The 14628-nt window shown below is 34.7% G+C and overlaps 1 protein-coding gene across 1 annotated transcript; it reads left to right on the top strand.

Annotated features, from left to right (window-relative positions):
* The first annotated feature begins 6070 nt into the window (after positions 1-6070).
* LOC140893237 (protein trichome birefringence-like 34) lies at positions 6071-7902 on the top strand. The gene is made up of 5 exons (XM_073302302.1): positions 6071-6450; positions 6554-6728; positions 6872-7068; positions 7179-7352; positions 7437-7902. The coding sequence occupies exons 1-5, from the start codon at positions 6071-6073 to the stop codon at positions 7777-7779; spliced, it is 1269 nt and encodes a 422-aa protein (XP_073158403.1). The 3' UTR covers positions 7780-7902.
* The last annotated feature ends 6726 nt before the right edge of the window (positions 7903-14628 follow it).

The following is a 14628-nucleotide window of genomic DNA, read 5'->3' as shown; positions in this document are numbered from 1 at the left end:
GTGTATCAAGAATATGGCTCTGATACCACTTATAAGGGAATGGGGGTTGCACATAAACAGCTTGAAGTGTTGTCACAAGGTGTTGACAACACCTACAATAATACTTTGAGTAATTTGCAGCGGAAAATAATTAAAGCGTGAATAAAATAAACAAGCAACCAAATAAATATAGTCAAATTTTTAAGCAAAAGTATAAAATACTCTTGCAGCGCCTCAAGACAAAACTTTCACTAGAAAAACAATTCAAAGAGTTTTAAAAACCCTAAAACTAGTGATCATTATAAAATTCAATTTCTCAAAACAAGTGAAAAAATAAAAAGTAAAAGTTCTCCTAAAAATTCTATATGAAATAGAATAATGAAAAATGAAATAAGGAGAAAAATCTTGAAGCCAAAACACGTGAGCAGCACACTTCTCTGATCAATGATCTTCAAGTGTTCAACACGGCTTCAAGCAATCACGACCGATACAAGCTTCAGAAAATCTTAAGTTTTCTTTCAAAGTACGTATGTGAACCTATTAAGTAAATATCAATTGGTCCATCCTTCTACTCGATCGATTGTGCTTAATAAATAAGTCTAGAGAATCCTTCCTTGTAGATGTGTCCTAGTAAATATGGATTCCTAGATCTTGTATCTTTTTGATCAACTCAAATGATAATAAAATATTATGACAAGATTAATTATATCTCAAATCTAAATATCTTCAAAAACTATTTAAGTACAAGAAAGGCAAAAGATCATATTTAATCTTTTTAAAATAGAAAATATTTAAGGAATAAATATTCCTTTCAAGCAGCACTCTTCAAAGAGAATGGAAAGGCTCTTAGTTGGATCTGCTCCTGTGTCACTCCATGGGGTTTCATACTTGTGCAAACCACATGGAATTCCATCAAATGCTTGTTAGGGTCCTCACGTGCAAGACCATGAAAAGAAGACAACAAGTGAATCAATCCAGATTTAAGCTCAAAAGTAGCATTATTTTCTAGAGTAGGAAAAGTAATGTATAAGGGCTGTTGGTTTGGATCAAGGGTGCCCAATTGTCTCAAGCTCAGATTTGCGTTGGCAGCCATTTCTTCCTCAGGAATTTCAGTCCGTAGCTCATCCTCTTCTTGTTTCCTACGAGCCTCCTTCCTTCTTCTATGGAGTGTTCTCTCTATCTCTGAATCGTAGGGGAATTCTTCTTCAGAAGATTCTCCTGTAAGCATTAACAAACCCGAGAAGCACTGAGGGGAAAAAATATAAAATAAAAATAAAAACAAGAACAAAAATAAACTAAATGCCTTCCCCAGCTGCGGCGCCAAAATTTGGTAGCGCTAAGTCATGTCACGCCAAAATTACCCAACTCAAATCAAATAAAAAAATATGTAGTAGTGTGAGTAGGGATCATTCCCACGAGAAAAGTGAAATTTAAATAGCGTTCTTAAAATACTGAAAATAATAAAAGGGGTTTGTTGGATTTTAAACTACTATGCAAGAATTAAAATAAAAAAGATCAATAAACTAACGAGACTTGGTATCGGTCGACTAAACCCTTGAAATTATTCATTCGATCATCGATTTCCTAAAAATAATTAATCCGAATTGAATATTCATCATTGGAAATTTAATTCATGTTTCACCTTAATTTTAGTTAACTAGACACCAGCGTTCTAAGTTAACCCTTATCCTATAAATTAACCTAATAACAACGATTAAATTTAAATCCACGGCAACATTCAAATGAGTAAATCTGATGAATCTAGACAACACAAATACTAGCGATTGTATTTAATCTTGTCAATTGTTGTTCCTACGATTTAACAAATTCACCAGCGGAAAATATTAATCATAGTTGCTTCAAAAATTAGATGATTCAAACAATTACGGATTTGAATTCTAATTTAGCAATAGATTGTATAGCAAAATCCTAAGGTGTTCAATCCTAAAATCTCACATACAAGCATGGCAATCAATCTAAAACAACTCTTGATACGCAATTTGAAATTAAACAATAGAAAACTGAATCTCACAAATAAAATAACTCAAGGGATTGTCTTCCTCAACCAAGTACTAAAACTTAGCGACAAATATTCATGAATTCTCTAAAAAATTTCATGAAATAAAATTAAATCTAAGAAAAGAGAGAAGAAACCTAGCCTCCAATGTGTTTCTCACATTCCAAGCCTTCTAAGTCTGATCAAATCCCCCTAATTTTCGAGTTATAGGAGTATTTAAAGACTAGAGTCCTAAAGAAATAAGTTTCATAATTTAAAAGAATTTCTCGGAAAAGTCCAACGCGATCGAGCGCGCGAGTTCAGCATATCAAGTGCCCCAAATTATGCCAACTTTCTATCCAGCTTTTCTTTCTGCTCCCGCTCAATCGGTTGAATTGGACGGATCGAGCGCGCAGCTTTTTGTCCAGAAAGCAGCGATTTTTAAATATTCATATCCAGAGATCTAGCCGTCGGATGGAGCTGAAATTTGGATAGTTTTTAAAAACATCTTGAACTTTATTCTAAACGGTGGAGATCGGATTTGAATTTCTCTAAAATTAAAAAGTATTTTCTGACCATTGCTGCTTCATAATTCTTCTCTTATCTCGGCTCTTTCCTTCCATCTTTAGCTCCATTTATTCTATCTTCCTATATCAAATCACATACAATGATTAGAAACTATACCATGAATTTAGCCAATCAAAATACACCTAATCATCACAAATTAACTCAATCAAACATAGAAAAATACCACCACATCACAACCCGACAGGCAATATATCGGGTTCGGGTTCTACCCGAACCCGACATTTTCAGAAACTACCCGACCCAATCGGGTCGGGTATCCAATACCCAACACTAAATGCCCACCCATACTCGTAACCCTTAAAAATCGGGGGTTTCACATATAACACATAATATTGAGAATAAAAAATTAGTTAGAACAAAGACGTCGACGTTTGACTGTCCAACAAATTCTCCATTTTTGAACCTCGGAATACATTGATGTAATCTATTTTTGCCATTTTGAGAAAACAATTGAGATTGTAAAATTTGTACAACAAAAGTAATCTTTATTTGGTGACTATGAACATCACAACCATGTATAATAATATCTCTATCATAAGGTAAGTGAGGATTACTTTCGTCGATCAACCCAAACAGGGGGACTTGATCAACAGATGAAGTGTTATATATAATAGTGATGGTTAAAAGCAACATCCTTATAAATATGTAACATGATGTCTTCAATAAAATAATATTTTTTAATTCGACACAACTTTTCATATAGATTGTTTTTTTCAATATATTCATTAATGCTACCAGTACAATTAACTAATCAGTATAAACATTAATTATAACATGCATCCTATTATGCATGAAATTCATTGCCACTGTCCCAGAAATAGAATTATAAATGAGTTTGACATTGATCTTTAACAACAGGTGGCAAACTCGAAAAGTATAAACTCCCACGATTTGGGGATACAACTTCTCTATCAATCATAATAATGAAAAGATGTAAAAAGAAACAAATATTATTGCACAAGTTAATAATACGACGAAACACAGTTGTCATTCACAATCTATGAACGAAAACATAAAAATTGTTTGTATAACTAAATCGTCTAATCTAATTTTACCAGAATCACAATAAAATGAGGGAGGTTCAAATTTGGCGCAACCTTGTGAATGAAATCAATTCTGGTGCAAAAAAACTAATCTCTAGCAGGTAACCCCGATTTATTTTCTTGTATGATAACCACATTTTCTTTTTCTATGATTCTGGAATTTTTTTAGAACTTTATATTTGGGGGTGTTTTTTAAAAATATATATATAGAATTTTGTAGATATGTGCTGTTATTTGGCTAGATTTTGTGTTCTTGTTCATCGATTTTTTTCTTACCTTGGCATGAAGATTTTTTTATAACTAGTTCTGATTCTTTCAATTTAGTTATATATATATATATATATATATATATATATACAAAATCTAGCCAAATAACAGCACATATCTACAAAATTCTTGTATGATAACCACATTTTCTTTTTCTATGATTCTGGAATTTTTTTAGAACTTTATATTTGGGGGTGTTTTTAAAAAAATATATATATAAAATTTTGTAGATATGTGCTGTTATTTGGCTAGATTTTGTGTTCTTGTTCACCGATTTTTTTCTTACCTTGGCATGAAGATTTTTTTATAACTAGTTCTGATTCTTTCAATTTAGTTATATATATATATATATATATATATATATATATATATATATATATTCGATTCTTATGAAAAGATTGATTAGTAAATTAAATGAATATTTATGGAAGCTGATGTGTTACGTCCGATGATGATAGGATGGCGGAAAGTGATCAACAATGCCAAGAAGTTACAGGGACAAGAAGCAACTCTTGGTAGGCTTCTAAGCGAAGGAGGACATGAATGAACCAATATCATATCGAAATAAGAGACTGTTTATGTATGAGACACTACAAGAAAAATGGTTTTTCGCGGCACGACATTAATGTCGTGCATTAAAAGGACGTCGTTGATGATATTCTTAACGACGTGCACATTAATGTGTCCTGTTAATATACTTGAATCTAATACGTACCAACCACGGCGTTCAATGGCGTGCTTTAAAGTGAGATGTTAAACTTGTTATGTTTCGACGACGTCCTTTTAAGTGTGTTGTAAATTAAAAATTAATATTTACAACAAACATTGTGTGTTGTACATATTAAAAATAAAATAATTACTTTATATTAATAATTGAGTTTATAAAGGGAATCCTCAAGATTTTTAAGTTGCTCGAAGGTAATAGTGAAGGTTCTAACTGTAATATCAACGAGAACGAGCTGGTCTCCAACAAACCTAGGTTCCATTCTCTTTTATTGTTTATAAAACAATACACAATTCAACTCACCCTTTTTAATATATATATATATATATATATGAGAAAAATTCCTATAAGACGGTCTCAAGAGTCATTTTCTGAGACGGATCTATTATATGAGTTATCCATTAAAAAGTATTACATTTTATGCCAAAAGTATCACTTATTATTATAAATATGGGTAGGGTTGACCCGTCTACGGATGAGACCATCTCACAGAAGTATTACTCTATATATATTACATTCTCTAAATACCCAATTTAGTTATCTAAATTGTCATGTTTTCTATATTTTGCTCATTTAATTTTTCAAAGTTGTATGTTAGTGCTGCAACTTTATTTTTCGTTGGTTTTTATAATTAATATTTCGTCGTAACACTGATGTCGAACTGTAAAATATTAACATGATATCAAAAATTGATGTTATATTCGTCTAGTGTCACGTTAGAACGTCGTCAGCATTATAACGAAATAGAATTAAAACCAACAAAAGCTAAAATTACAAGATTAAAATATATTTCGACAAGATAAAAGACAAAAAAGAAATATTACAAGTTCGATGGTTAGATTGAATATTTTCCTCTTGGAATAGTAAGAAAGAAATAGAGCTCGTTTAGATTTCATAGACTTTTTTTTAAAAAAAAAATGTTATTTTAAGCTCTAATTTTGGGCTTTTGAAAAAGCTCTAAATATTACTAAAAAAATATTTTTTTTAAGCATTTAAATGACTATTCAAACATTTTACAAACAAAAAAAATAATTTTTTTTTTTAAAAATGTTTTTTTGATTTGGCTTTAGATACCAAACGGGACCATGGTCAAATTTTTTTTTAAAAAAAATATTTTTCTGATTTGGATTTAGATACCAAACGAGATCATGGTCAAACACCATGAAACATTATGATGTAAGATGATTGAGCACAACCTAACGACTACCTCCCCCGACTCCATTAAATATATAACTGTTAAATTGATTGTAACATTATAATTAATGTGGAACAGATAAATGGGAATTTGTTGTTTCTAACAAATAATTTGACTTTCAAACGTAAAAATTTTACGAACCCACGTGAGACTTGGTGATTTCCAACTAAAATATAATACTCATATTTCTTTTATGCACTCTAAAACATTTAATTAATCTAATACTGAATATGGCTTTATTGGAAAACACACAAGAATCTCATTTTGAAATTGCTCAAATGGGAGTTGGAACATGGAAGTTTAGATCCAAGACCCATTGCCTTGCAGGCCTCTTCCTCATAGTTTTGGCGACTGCTGCTATTTACAATATTCTTGCGGGAAACAACCGCGAATTCGATGTCCCATTAGAGCAAGCAGCAGCGCAGCAGATTGATCAAGAGGAATCAGTACTTGATGAACATGATCATATTAATTCTACTACTGCTTCAGTCTGCGACATATTTAAGGGAAAATGGGTTTTCGACGATGTATCGTTTCCGATGTACAAAGAGCACGAATGTTCTTTCATGATAGGAGATTATGCTTGTGACAAGTATGGGAGAAAAGACCTCAAATATCAGCAATGGAGATGGCAACCTCGGGATTGTGATCTTCCAAGGTTTTTTAAACTCATCAACATACATATATATATTCGATCGATCAGACACCGAAATATATAATTTATGATATGTGAGTTAATTCTCTTGTGTTTGACAATTAAGGTTTAATGGATCTGCGTTTCTGGAGAAAATCAGGGGGAAGAAGCTTGTGATGGTAGGGGATTCATTGAATCGAAACCTATACATCTCCATGCTTTGTTTGATCGAGTCATCTCTTTCTTCATCGGATAATAAATCAGTCATCAGACATGGAAATTACTTCATCTTTAATGCCACAGTAAGTCGGCAGAAATTCTAATATATATATGTTTTTTTTTTGCAAATATTGTTTGAAGCAGAAATTCTAATATATAAATGTACATGCTTTTATTTGAGATTTAGTTATAATTTCTTGGCTGACTTGAATATATATATATATAGGAATACAATGCAAGCATTGGGTTCTATTGGTCTCCGTTTCTAGTCGAATCGAACAACGACGACCCCTTCATCCACAGGCTGCGAAATCGTATAGTAAGAATTAAGTCCATTGAGAATCATGGCAAGCACTGGGCTGATGCAGATATACTCATCTTCGATTCTTTTATATGGTGGCTGGAGCCAACTATGACCATCTTGTGAACACAATTAATATATCTCTTGTATATATATAATCCAATTGCAAAATCATTTTTAATTTCCTATATATAGATATGTACGTAATATTGTTACTGTGCCATTGAATCAGATGGGGTTCATTCGGAAGCAACGATGCAATCTACACAACGGTCGATGCGCGACAAGAGACGAGGTATCGATTATACGAAATGGGATTAAACACATGGGCGGACTGGTTGGAATTCAATGTCAACACAACCAAAACAAAAATATTCTTCATGAGCCTCTCCCCTCTTCACAAGCTGTATGAGTTCTAAACAATATTCATTTACTATATATCTTTTTTTAAACTAAAATTTGATTCATGTCAACAAATTAAATATGTTAGGGGTGAAAATTGGGGTGAAGAAAAGAACTGCTACAATACAACTGAGCCTATTTCGAAAGAAGATTACTGGGGAATCATGTCGGACCGTAGAATGATGCGCGTGGCGGAATCGGCGATCGAAAAACTGGAGTCGAGAGGGGTTCACATTCAATACTTGAATATAACTCACATGTCGGATTATAGAAAAGATGGTCATCCGTCGATTTATAGGCAATTTTCTCATTCGATAAGCGATGAGCAATTAAAGGATCCTACGAGCTATTCGGATTGTGCCCATTGGTGTCTTCCGGGAGTGCCTGATATTTGGAATCAGCTTCTTTATGCTTATATCATGAATTCTTGATAAAAATGTACATAAAATTTCATATCAACAACAATTCAAAATATTAGAAATCAAATATTTTTCTTTTATTTTCTTTCTTTTTGGGGGGTTTGGTATTTGGGATTTGTTGATTGATACTTTTAGTTGAAGGAGCTGATACATAAATTGTACACTTGCACGGCTATACCATCGAATAAAATTCAGTTCAAGATTAATTTAATTATGCTGTTACTAAATTTATTTAATATGAAAGCTACGTTGAAAATTGAAATATTCTTTTTTCTTTTTCTTCTTTTGGATATATTTTCTAATCATTCCATCAGAGAGATACAAACAAATCCCGCGTCGGTAGCTGAGATTTGGGACTTTTTAAGTACATAAATTGAAGAAGCATGTGACAAGAAAATTAATAAAATGCACGCACTGATATTATTGTTTTGCGATAATCAAGGAAGACTGCCAAGAAAGTCTAATGACAGCAAAATTTAATATTGGACGTTTTTACAAGTTTTATTTAAAAATATAGAGTGTGATGATATACATCAATTACAAAAACTATCATGAGACTGTCAATTTTATAAAGTAAATATCTTATTTGATTCGATTCATAAAAACGTGTTACTTTTTTTGCCAAAATATTACTGCTACATAGAGCTTTCAGATGGGACAATCCAAGATGGGTTGCGGGTTAGGCGAGCCGGCCCGCGAGTTGGCTCATTATCAATAAAAATAAATAAAAATCATTATAATTAATTATAAATAAATAAATAAATATTAAAAGACATATATTAATAAAAAAATTAATTATTAATTTTATTAGTGTAAATTTTATATAAAGTAATTAATATAAAAAAGTCACAACTTTCATTACAAAATATATATGTCACAAAAAAAGTAAAAAAAATAATAATTCACCAGGCCCGCCGTGGGGTGACCCATCTAGGCCCGCGACCCGCGCAGGTTAGCCTACCTAAGCTCACATTTAGTTAGGTTGAAAAAATTTCAATCCAACCCAACCCACTTAAATTGTGTGGCGGAGTGGGTCGACCCGACAGACCTAACTCAAATTGACGGATCTACTACTACATGAATAATTACCTCACAAAAAATTTAATACCAAAATTAAACTCAATTTGTCAAAATCTCATGATATATTGGATACAAAATATCTCGACATGATAGCAAAATTTTACGATTTAATCGATGTAAATATCGATGTACACGATATTGGAGGTGCAGTAGGAGCGTTTTCTCTAACTGTGTTGAAGGAAAGCTTCCCCAGTCCCACGAACGGTTAATGAGATCCTACCTTGGAAATATGACGTGGCAAATCATGAAACAATTTGATTGACAATTAGAGTGATACCCGTAAAGTAGATTGAACTCCGAACCGATTCTATTGAATATTAATTGGCTGATTTCAGAAATTACTAAATTTATTTTACTGAATTCGTGTTGCATTTTTCGGAATCTCGATGATGTAGCAAAAAATTGATATTACCCTATTGGAGAAAATCTGGGTACTTGCGGAGATCTGGATAGCCGGATTAATACTCGAACTGTTCCAAATATCGAACTTCGTGGGTTGTTACCTACATCACAAAGCAAAATGAGTGGCGTCGAGGGTTGCCCGGCGAAGACACTCCGACGCTCAAGTCAATATTTGCCCAATAAAAATTCTAGAGAACTAGAGCATGTGACTATAGAGTGCGTACCTTATTAATGAGAGGACTTGAACTATTTATAGAGAGTTTCATGGGCTTGAACCTCTTATGGGCTTTTAAAAAATTATGGACTTAGATAATGTAAGGCCCGAGATTATTTAATTTTTATCCGAGAATATTTAATTTGAGAATTTTTGGAGTTTAGATTTAAATTCTAATATTCTTAAATTATTTAGGATTGAAATTGAATTAAAAAGAAGTTTCAAGGGCCAAATTGTAAATAGTGAAGAAATGAGGGTCCAAAGTGCAATTTTAACATTTTGAGTGGGACACTTGGCTTGATATAGAGATAAACGTGTATATGAATGTTTTACATCAGATTACTCAGCCCAAAATCGAGAACATCATCTTCTACCTTGGAATTTTGTCTTCCAATTTAAATATTTCAAGATCCGTGCATCCGAATTAAATTCCGGGCATAGTTCCGTGATCCTTGAAAGACAAGCTTCGATTTGGTGTAAGTATCTTTATGATCCAGCATATTTCGAAATTGAGATGATACAAAACTCAGAATTTGATGTTAGATATGTGTTCTTGAGTTTCTATGTGTTGTATTATCGCAATCGGGTCGAAGAACGGATGTCGTTTGGAATTGATATTATTTTTTCAGCTAATTTTCGAACCTAACCATGTCTGAGTTGCTGGTTTTGATTATATATTGCTGATATGAGATTCTTGTGAGTTAGATTTGATTGATAGATTAGTTAGATTTCAGTTTCGGTTACCGATTTCGTACCGTTACGCCGTTGGTTTGAAAAATGATCAAGTTTGAGTCTAGATTGTTTGAGCTGAGTATTATGTGAGTTTTTGCTGATGTTCTTAGACATGTTTGATGTATTTTCAGATTGAAAACAGGGGACTTCAAGTTAAGAATCATGACTTCGAAACCGATCGACAGAAGAACAAGGTTTGTGACTTGTTAGCCTTGAAGATTGAGAAGAGTATGAGCAGATATTGATTGTGTTCTTGTTGTGCAGCTAGATCAGATTTGAAGAGATTTGAAACCAAGTTAGAAAGGTATAAGACAACCTTTGAATAAGGGCTTGTACATTCAAGAAATTTTGCTTGAATGCCCTTTCCAAAACCACATACTATGTGCTTATATATCTTGTATTTGCACATTTACTTGATTTTTTGACTTAGCTTGTTATTAGTTGGCTTTTACTCTTATGCTTCTAGATTTTGATGCATTCATCTTGAGCCAACAACCCTTTGAGATTTGAAATGGCAGATTCGCCAAAAGAATACGGACGTTTGGATATATATAAAGGAACCTAGGAGATAGATCAACTACTATGGTTAGAAACTTGATATAGTATGCCAAAGTCCGGGAAAAGAGCTCAACGCCACCCCGAAAGGGAGAGTAGGCGGGAGATTTGTTGTGTTCTTATTCCCCGGGATCCCAAGAATCGATATAGAACTTGATAGCAGATTTTAAGTCATGCATTGCTATAGATTGGTTTAATGCTTGTTGAGATGTTTATATGAGTATTTCCTTAAACTCTATGATATGCATTATATAGTTGTTTTATATTGGGATTCAATTCTCACCAGATATCCGGCTATTTCTATGTTTGTATGTATGCATGGGAATAGATGGGGCGAGCACAGGACAAAGAAGGTTGTAAGAAGAACGAGATCAAGAGTAGCATGTGGTGAACTCGGGTTTAAGCAGTAGAGTTGATGTCAACCTTTGTACCTAGATCTTGTATATGTTTTGTTATAAACACTTGCACATAAAGACTTGTATGTTTGGCAATAATAAGAACAATGTAAGATCTTATGGGTTGTATGTCAAGTTCCATGTTTAGTTGCTTGATTAGCTCATGGATTTGCATGTTTTCTTCTCGATTTTGATGATGAATTCATGCTTAATAAGTTAGAGGATGTTTGAGATTCAAAACAGGGGCAAAACCTTCATTTTTCAGCTATTTGGAAGCCAAATCAGAGGGTCAGGCGCGCCCGCCCAGCCCAGAGGCGTGACCGCGCCTAACCAAGGCACTTTGGGTGCCTTGGCCCGAGCCTTAGGCGCGCCCGCGCGTCAAGTTTTTTTAAAAAAAAAAAAAAAAATTTGTTGATCTTTTGCGACGTGTTTTTGCGTCGCCAAATGTCCTGTATTATTTATTTGATTTTTAAGCAGATTAATATTCTGATTGAATATTTCTTGTTATTAATCGCCCTTTAAGATGAAATTAGCACCCGAGGTCCCCACAACAGGTGGTATCAGAGCGTAAGTTCTGGACTGATTAGAGAGAAGCGAGCGGGGTAGATCGAGTCCTCTTGATTGATTGATTTTGCTTGCATGATTTAATGTTTTAGATTAAATTGATCACATGATTATGTGTATTGATTTTATAAGCATGCGTTACTGCTTTATCAAGTATGTATTATTTGAGAATGAATTAGAACCGGTTTTGGATCATAACTTGATCTCTAGAAAAGGCATGAAAATGCTAATCAGAGGGGGACTGAAATAGAATGGGTGAGTCTGATATATTGATACCTTTGTGTGCTAATCCTTTTGAATATCAGATATGCCTCCTCGTCAAGCGCCGGTTACTAGACAGACATTGGCCGTTCCTCCGCCAAAACAGGCAGATGTACCACAGGCCGCACAAGCTCCTAGACCAGAACAGGGTAGTACATCTAATGACCCAATGGATGTTACAGCAACACCTATGGAGACTTTACTGAAAAGGTTTCAATCTTTCAAGCCGCCTACTTTGAAAGGAACCGAGAACTCAATTGAATGTGAAGGCTGGTTAGAGGATATGAAAATGTTGTTTGATTCCCTAGATTATGCAGATGACAGAAGAGTCAAACTGATTGGGCACCAACTACACGAGGTTGCCAAGAGTTGGTGGATAACAACCAAGAGAGCTCTTGAAAATTGAGGTACGACTATCACTTGGAAAGTATTTACAGAAGAATTTTATCAACGTTTCTTTCCAGTGTCGTACAAAAAGGACAAGGGTGCAGAGTTTGCAAATCTAAAACAGGGGAATCTGAATATAGAAGAGCATGTTTCCAAGTTCTCTACATTGCTAAAGTTTGCTCCACATGTAGCCGGAAGTGAAGAGGCCAAAGCTGATCAGTTCATCAATGGACTTAATCCAGATGTCTTTACCCTTGTGAACTCTGGGAGGCCGAATAACTTTGCTGATGCACTTGATAGAGCAAAGGGAGCGGAGGCTGGTTTGATTAAACAGAGAGGAGCATCGTTTGTTGCACAGTATCAAGACAACCACAACCCCCAGCTCAGTTTCAACAATCATCTCCTAGATTTGAGGGAGGTAGCAGCAGCGGTGGTAAGAAAGATTATCTGAAAGCAAAAGGAAAGCAGTTTAAGAAGTCAGGCAGTGGTTCATCCAGCTCTAGTGGGCCAAGACAGAGTAGTGCTGGACAGGGTTCAGGCTATACAGGAATGTATTGCAACAAATGCGGAGGAAGACATCCCAGTGATCAGTGCAGAGGTGTGTCTGGGAATTGTAACATATGCCATCAGCCAGGACATTTTGTCAAGGTGGGTCCACAGCGTGGTTCAGTGAGGTCTCAAGGTGAGGGATCATCACGATCAGTGGCTCAGCCTGAAAGGCAAGCATCTACTATACACTCCTTCCAGCCACAACCTCAGCAACAGAATAGAGCAGGAGGTAGCCAAGCAACGAATCAACCTCCAAGACAACAAGCTCGAGTCTTTGTCTTGACTGAAGAGCAGGCTCAGGCAGCACCTGATGACGTTATAGCAGGTAACTGTACTCTCTGTGGTTATCCTGCTTATGTGCTCATAGATACAGGTGCATCCCATACGTTTATATCTGAACAATTTGCTATATTACATGCATTGCCTGTTGAGTCATTATCTGCTGTAGTATCTATATCTTCACCTTTGTGGAGCGGTATAGTATCAGTGAAATCTGTCAGAAATTGTATACTACAATTTGAAGATAATGTGATAGAGATAGACTGTATTGTGCTTGGGTTGTCAGACTTTGATTTCATTATTGGTATCGATATGTTAACCAAGTACAGAGCTACCGTAGACTATTTTCAGAAAGTTGTGAGATTCAGACCAGAAATGGCAGGGGAATGGAAATTCTATGGTAAAGGTTCGAGATCTCGAATACCTTTGATATCAGTTTTATCTATGACTCGTTTATTGCATAAAGGGGCAGAGGGATTCCTTGTTTATGTAGTAGATGTGTTTAAAACTAGCCCAGAATTGGCAGATCTGCTAGTGGTTAGTGAGTTTGTTGATGTCTTTCCAAACGAAATTCCAGGATTACCTCCAACTCGGGAGATAGACTTCATTATTGAATTGATGCCAGGTACGTTACCGATTTCTAAAGCACCTTACAGAATGACACCAATAGAGTTGAAAGAATTAAAAGAACAACTTGAAGATCTCTTAGCAAAATGGTACATTAGACCGAGTGTTTCACCCTGGGGCGCTCCGGTTCTATTTGTATGAAAGAAAGACGGCTCAATGAGACTTTTCATTGAGTACCGGCAACTGAACAAGGCAACGGTAAACAATAAATATCCATTGCCTAGAATAGATGATTTGTTTGACCAGTTGCAGGGTTCCTCAGTGTATTCCAAGATTGATTTACGATCCGGATATCATCAGTTGAGAGTGCGGAATGAAGATATACCGAAGACCGCATTCAGAACGAGGTATGGTCATTTTGAGTTCATTGTTATGCCCTTTGGTCTGATGAATGCTCCAACAGTATTTATGGGTCTTATGAATAGAGTATTTCAGAAATATCTCGATGAATTTGTTATTATCTTTATTGAAGATATTTTGATTTATTCTAAGTATCTGTGTGATCATGCCGAGCATCTCAGAATTATTTTAAAGACTTTGAAAACAGAAAAGTTGTATGCCAAACTGTCAAAGTGTGAATTTTGGTTGAAGAGAGTGGTCTTCCTTGGGCATATTATATCCGGAGATGGGATTTCTGTTGATCCTAGCAAGGTTGAAGCGGTGATCAGTTGGCCTAGACCGACATTTGTACCAGAGATACGGAGTTTTATGGGCTTAGCAGGTTATTATCGCAGATTTATTAAAGATTTCTCCAGTATTGCCAAGCCTATTATTCAGTTGACTCAGAAGAATGCACCGTATGTCTGGACTGAAGCA

Source organism: Henckelia pumila, chromosome 3 (genome assembly GCF_033568475.1).
Source record: "Henckelia pumila isolate YLH828 chromosome 3, ASM3356847v2, whole genome shotgun sequence".
NCBI lineage: Eukaryota > Viridiplantae > Streptophyta > Magnoliopsida > Lamiales > Gesneriaceae > Henckelia > Henckelia pumila.
Note: the sequence above shows the minus strand (reverse complement) of the source record. Positions and strands in the feature narration are given on the sequence as shown.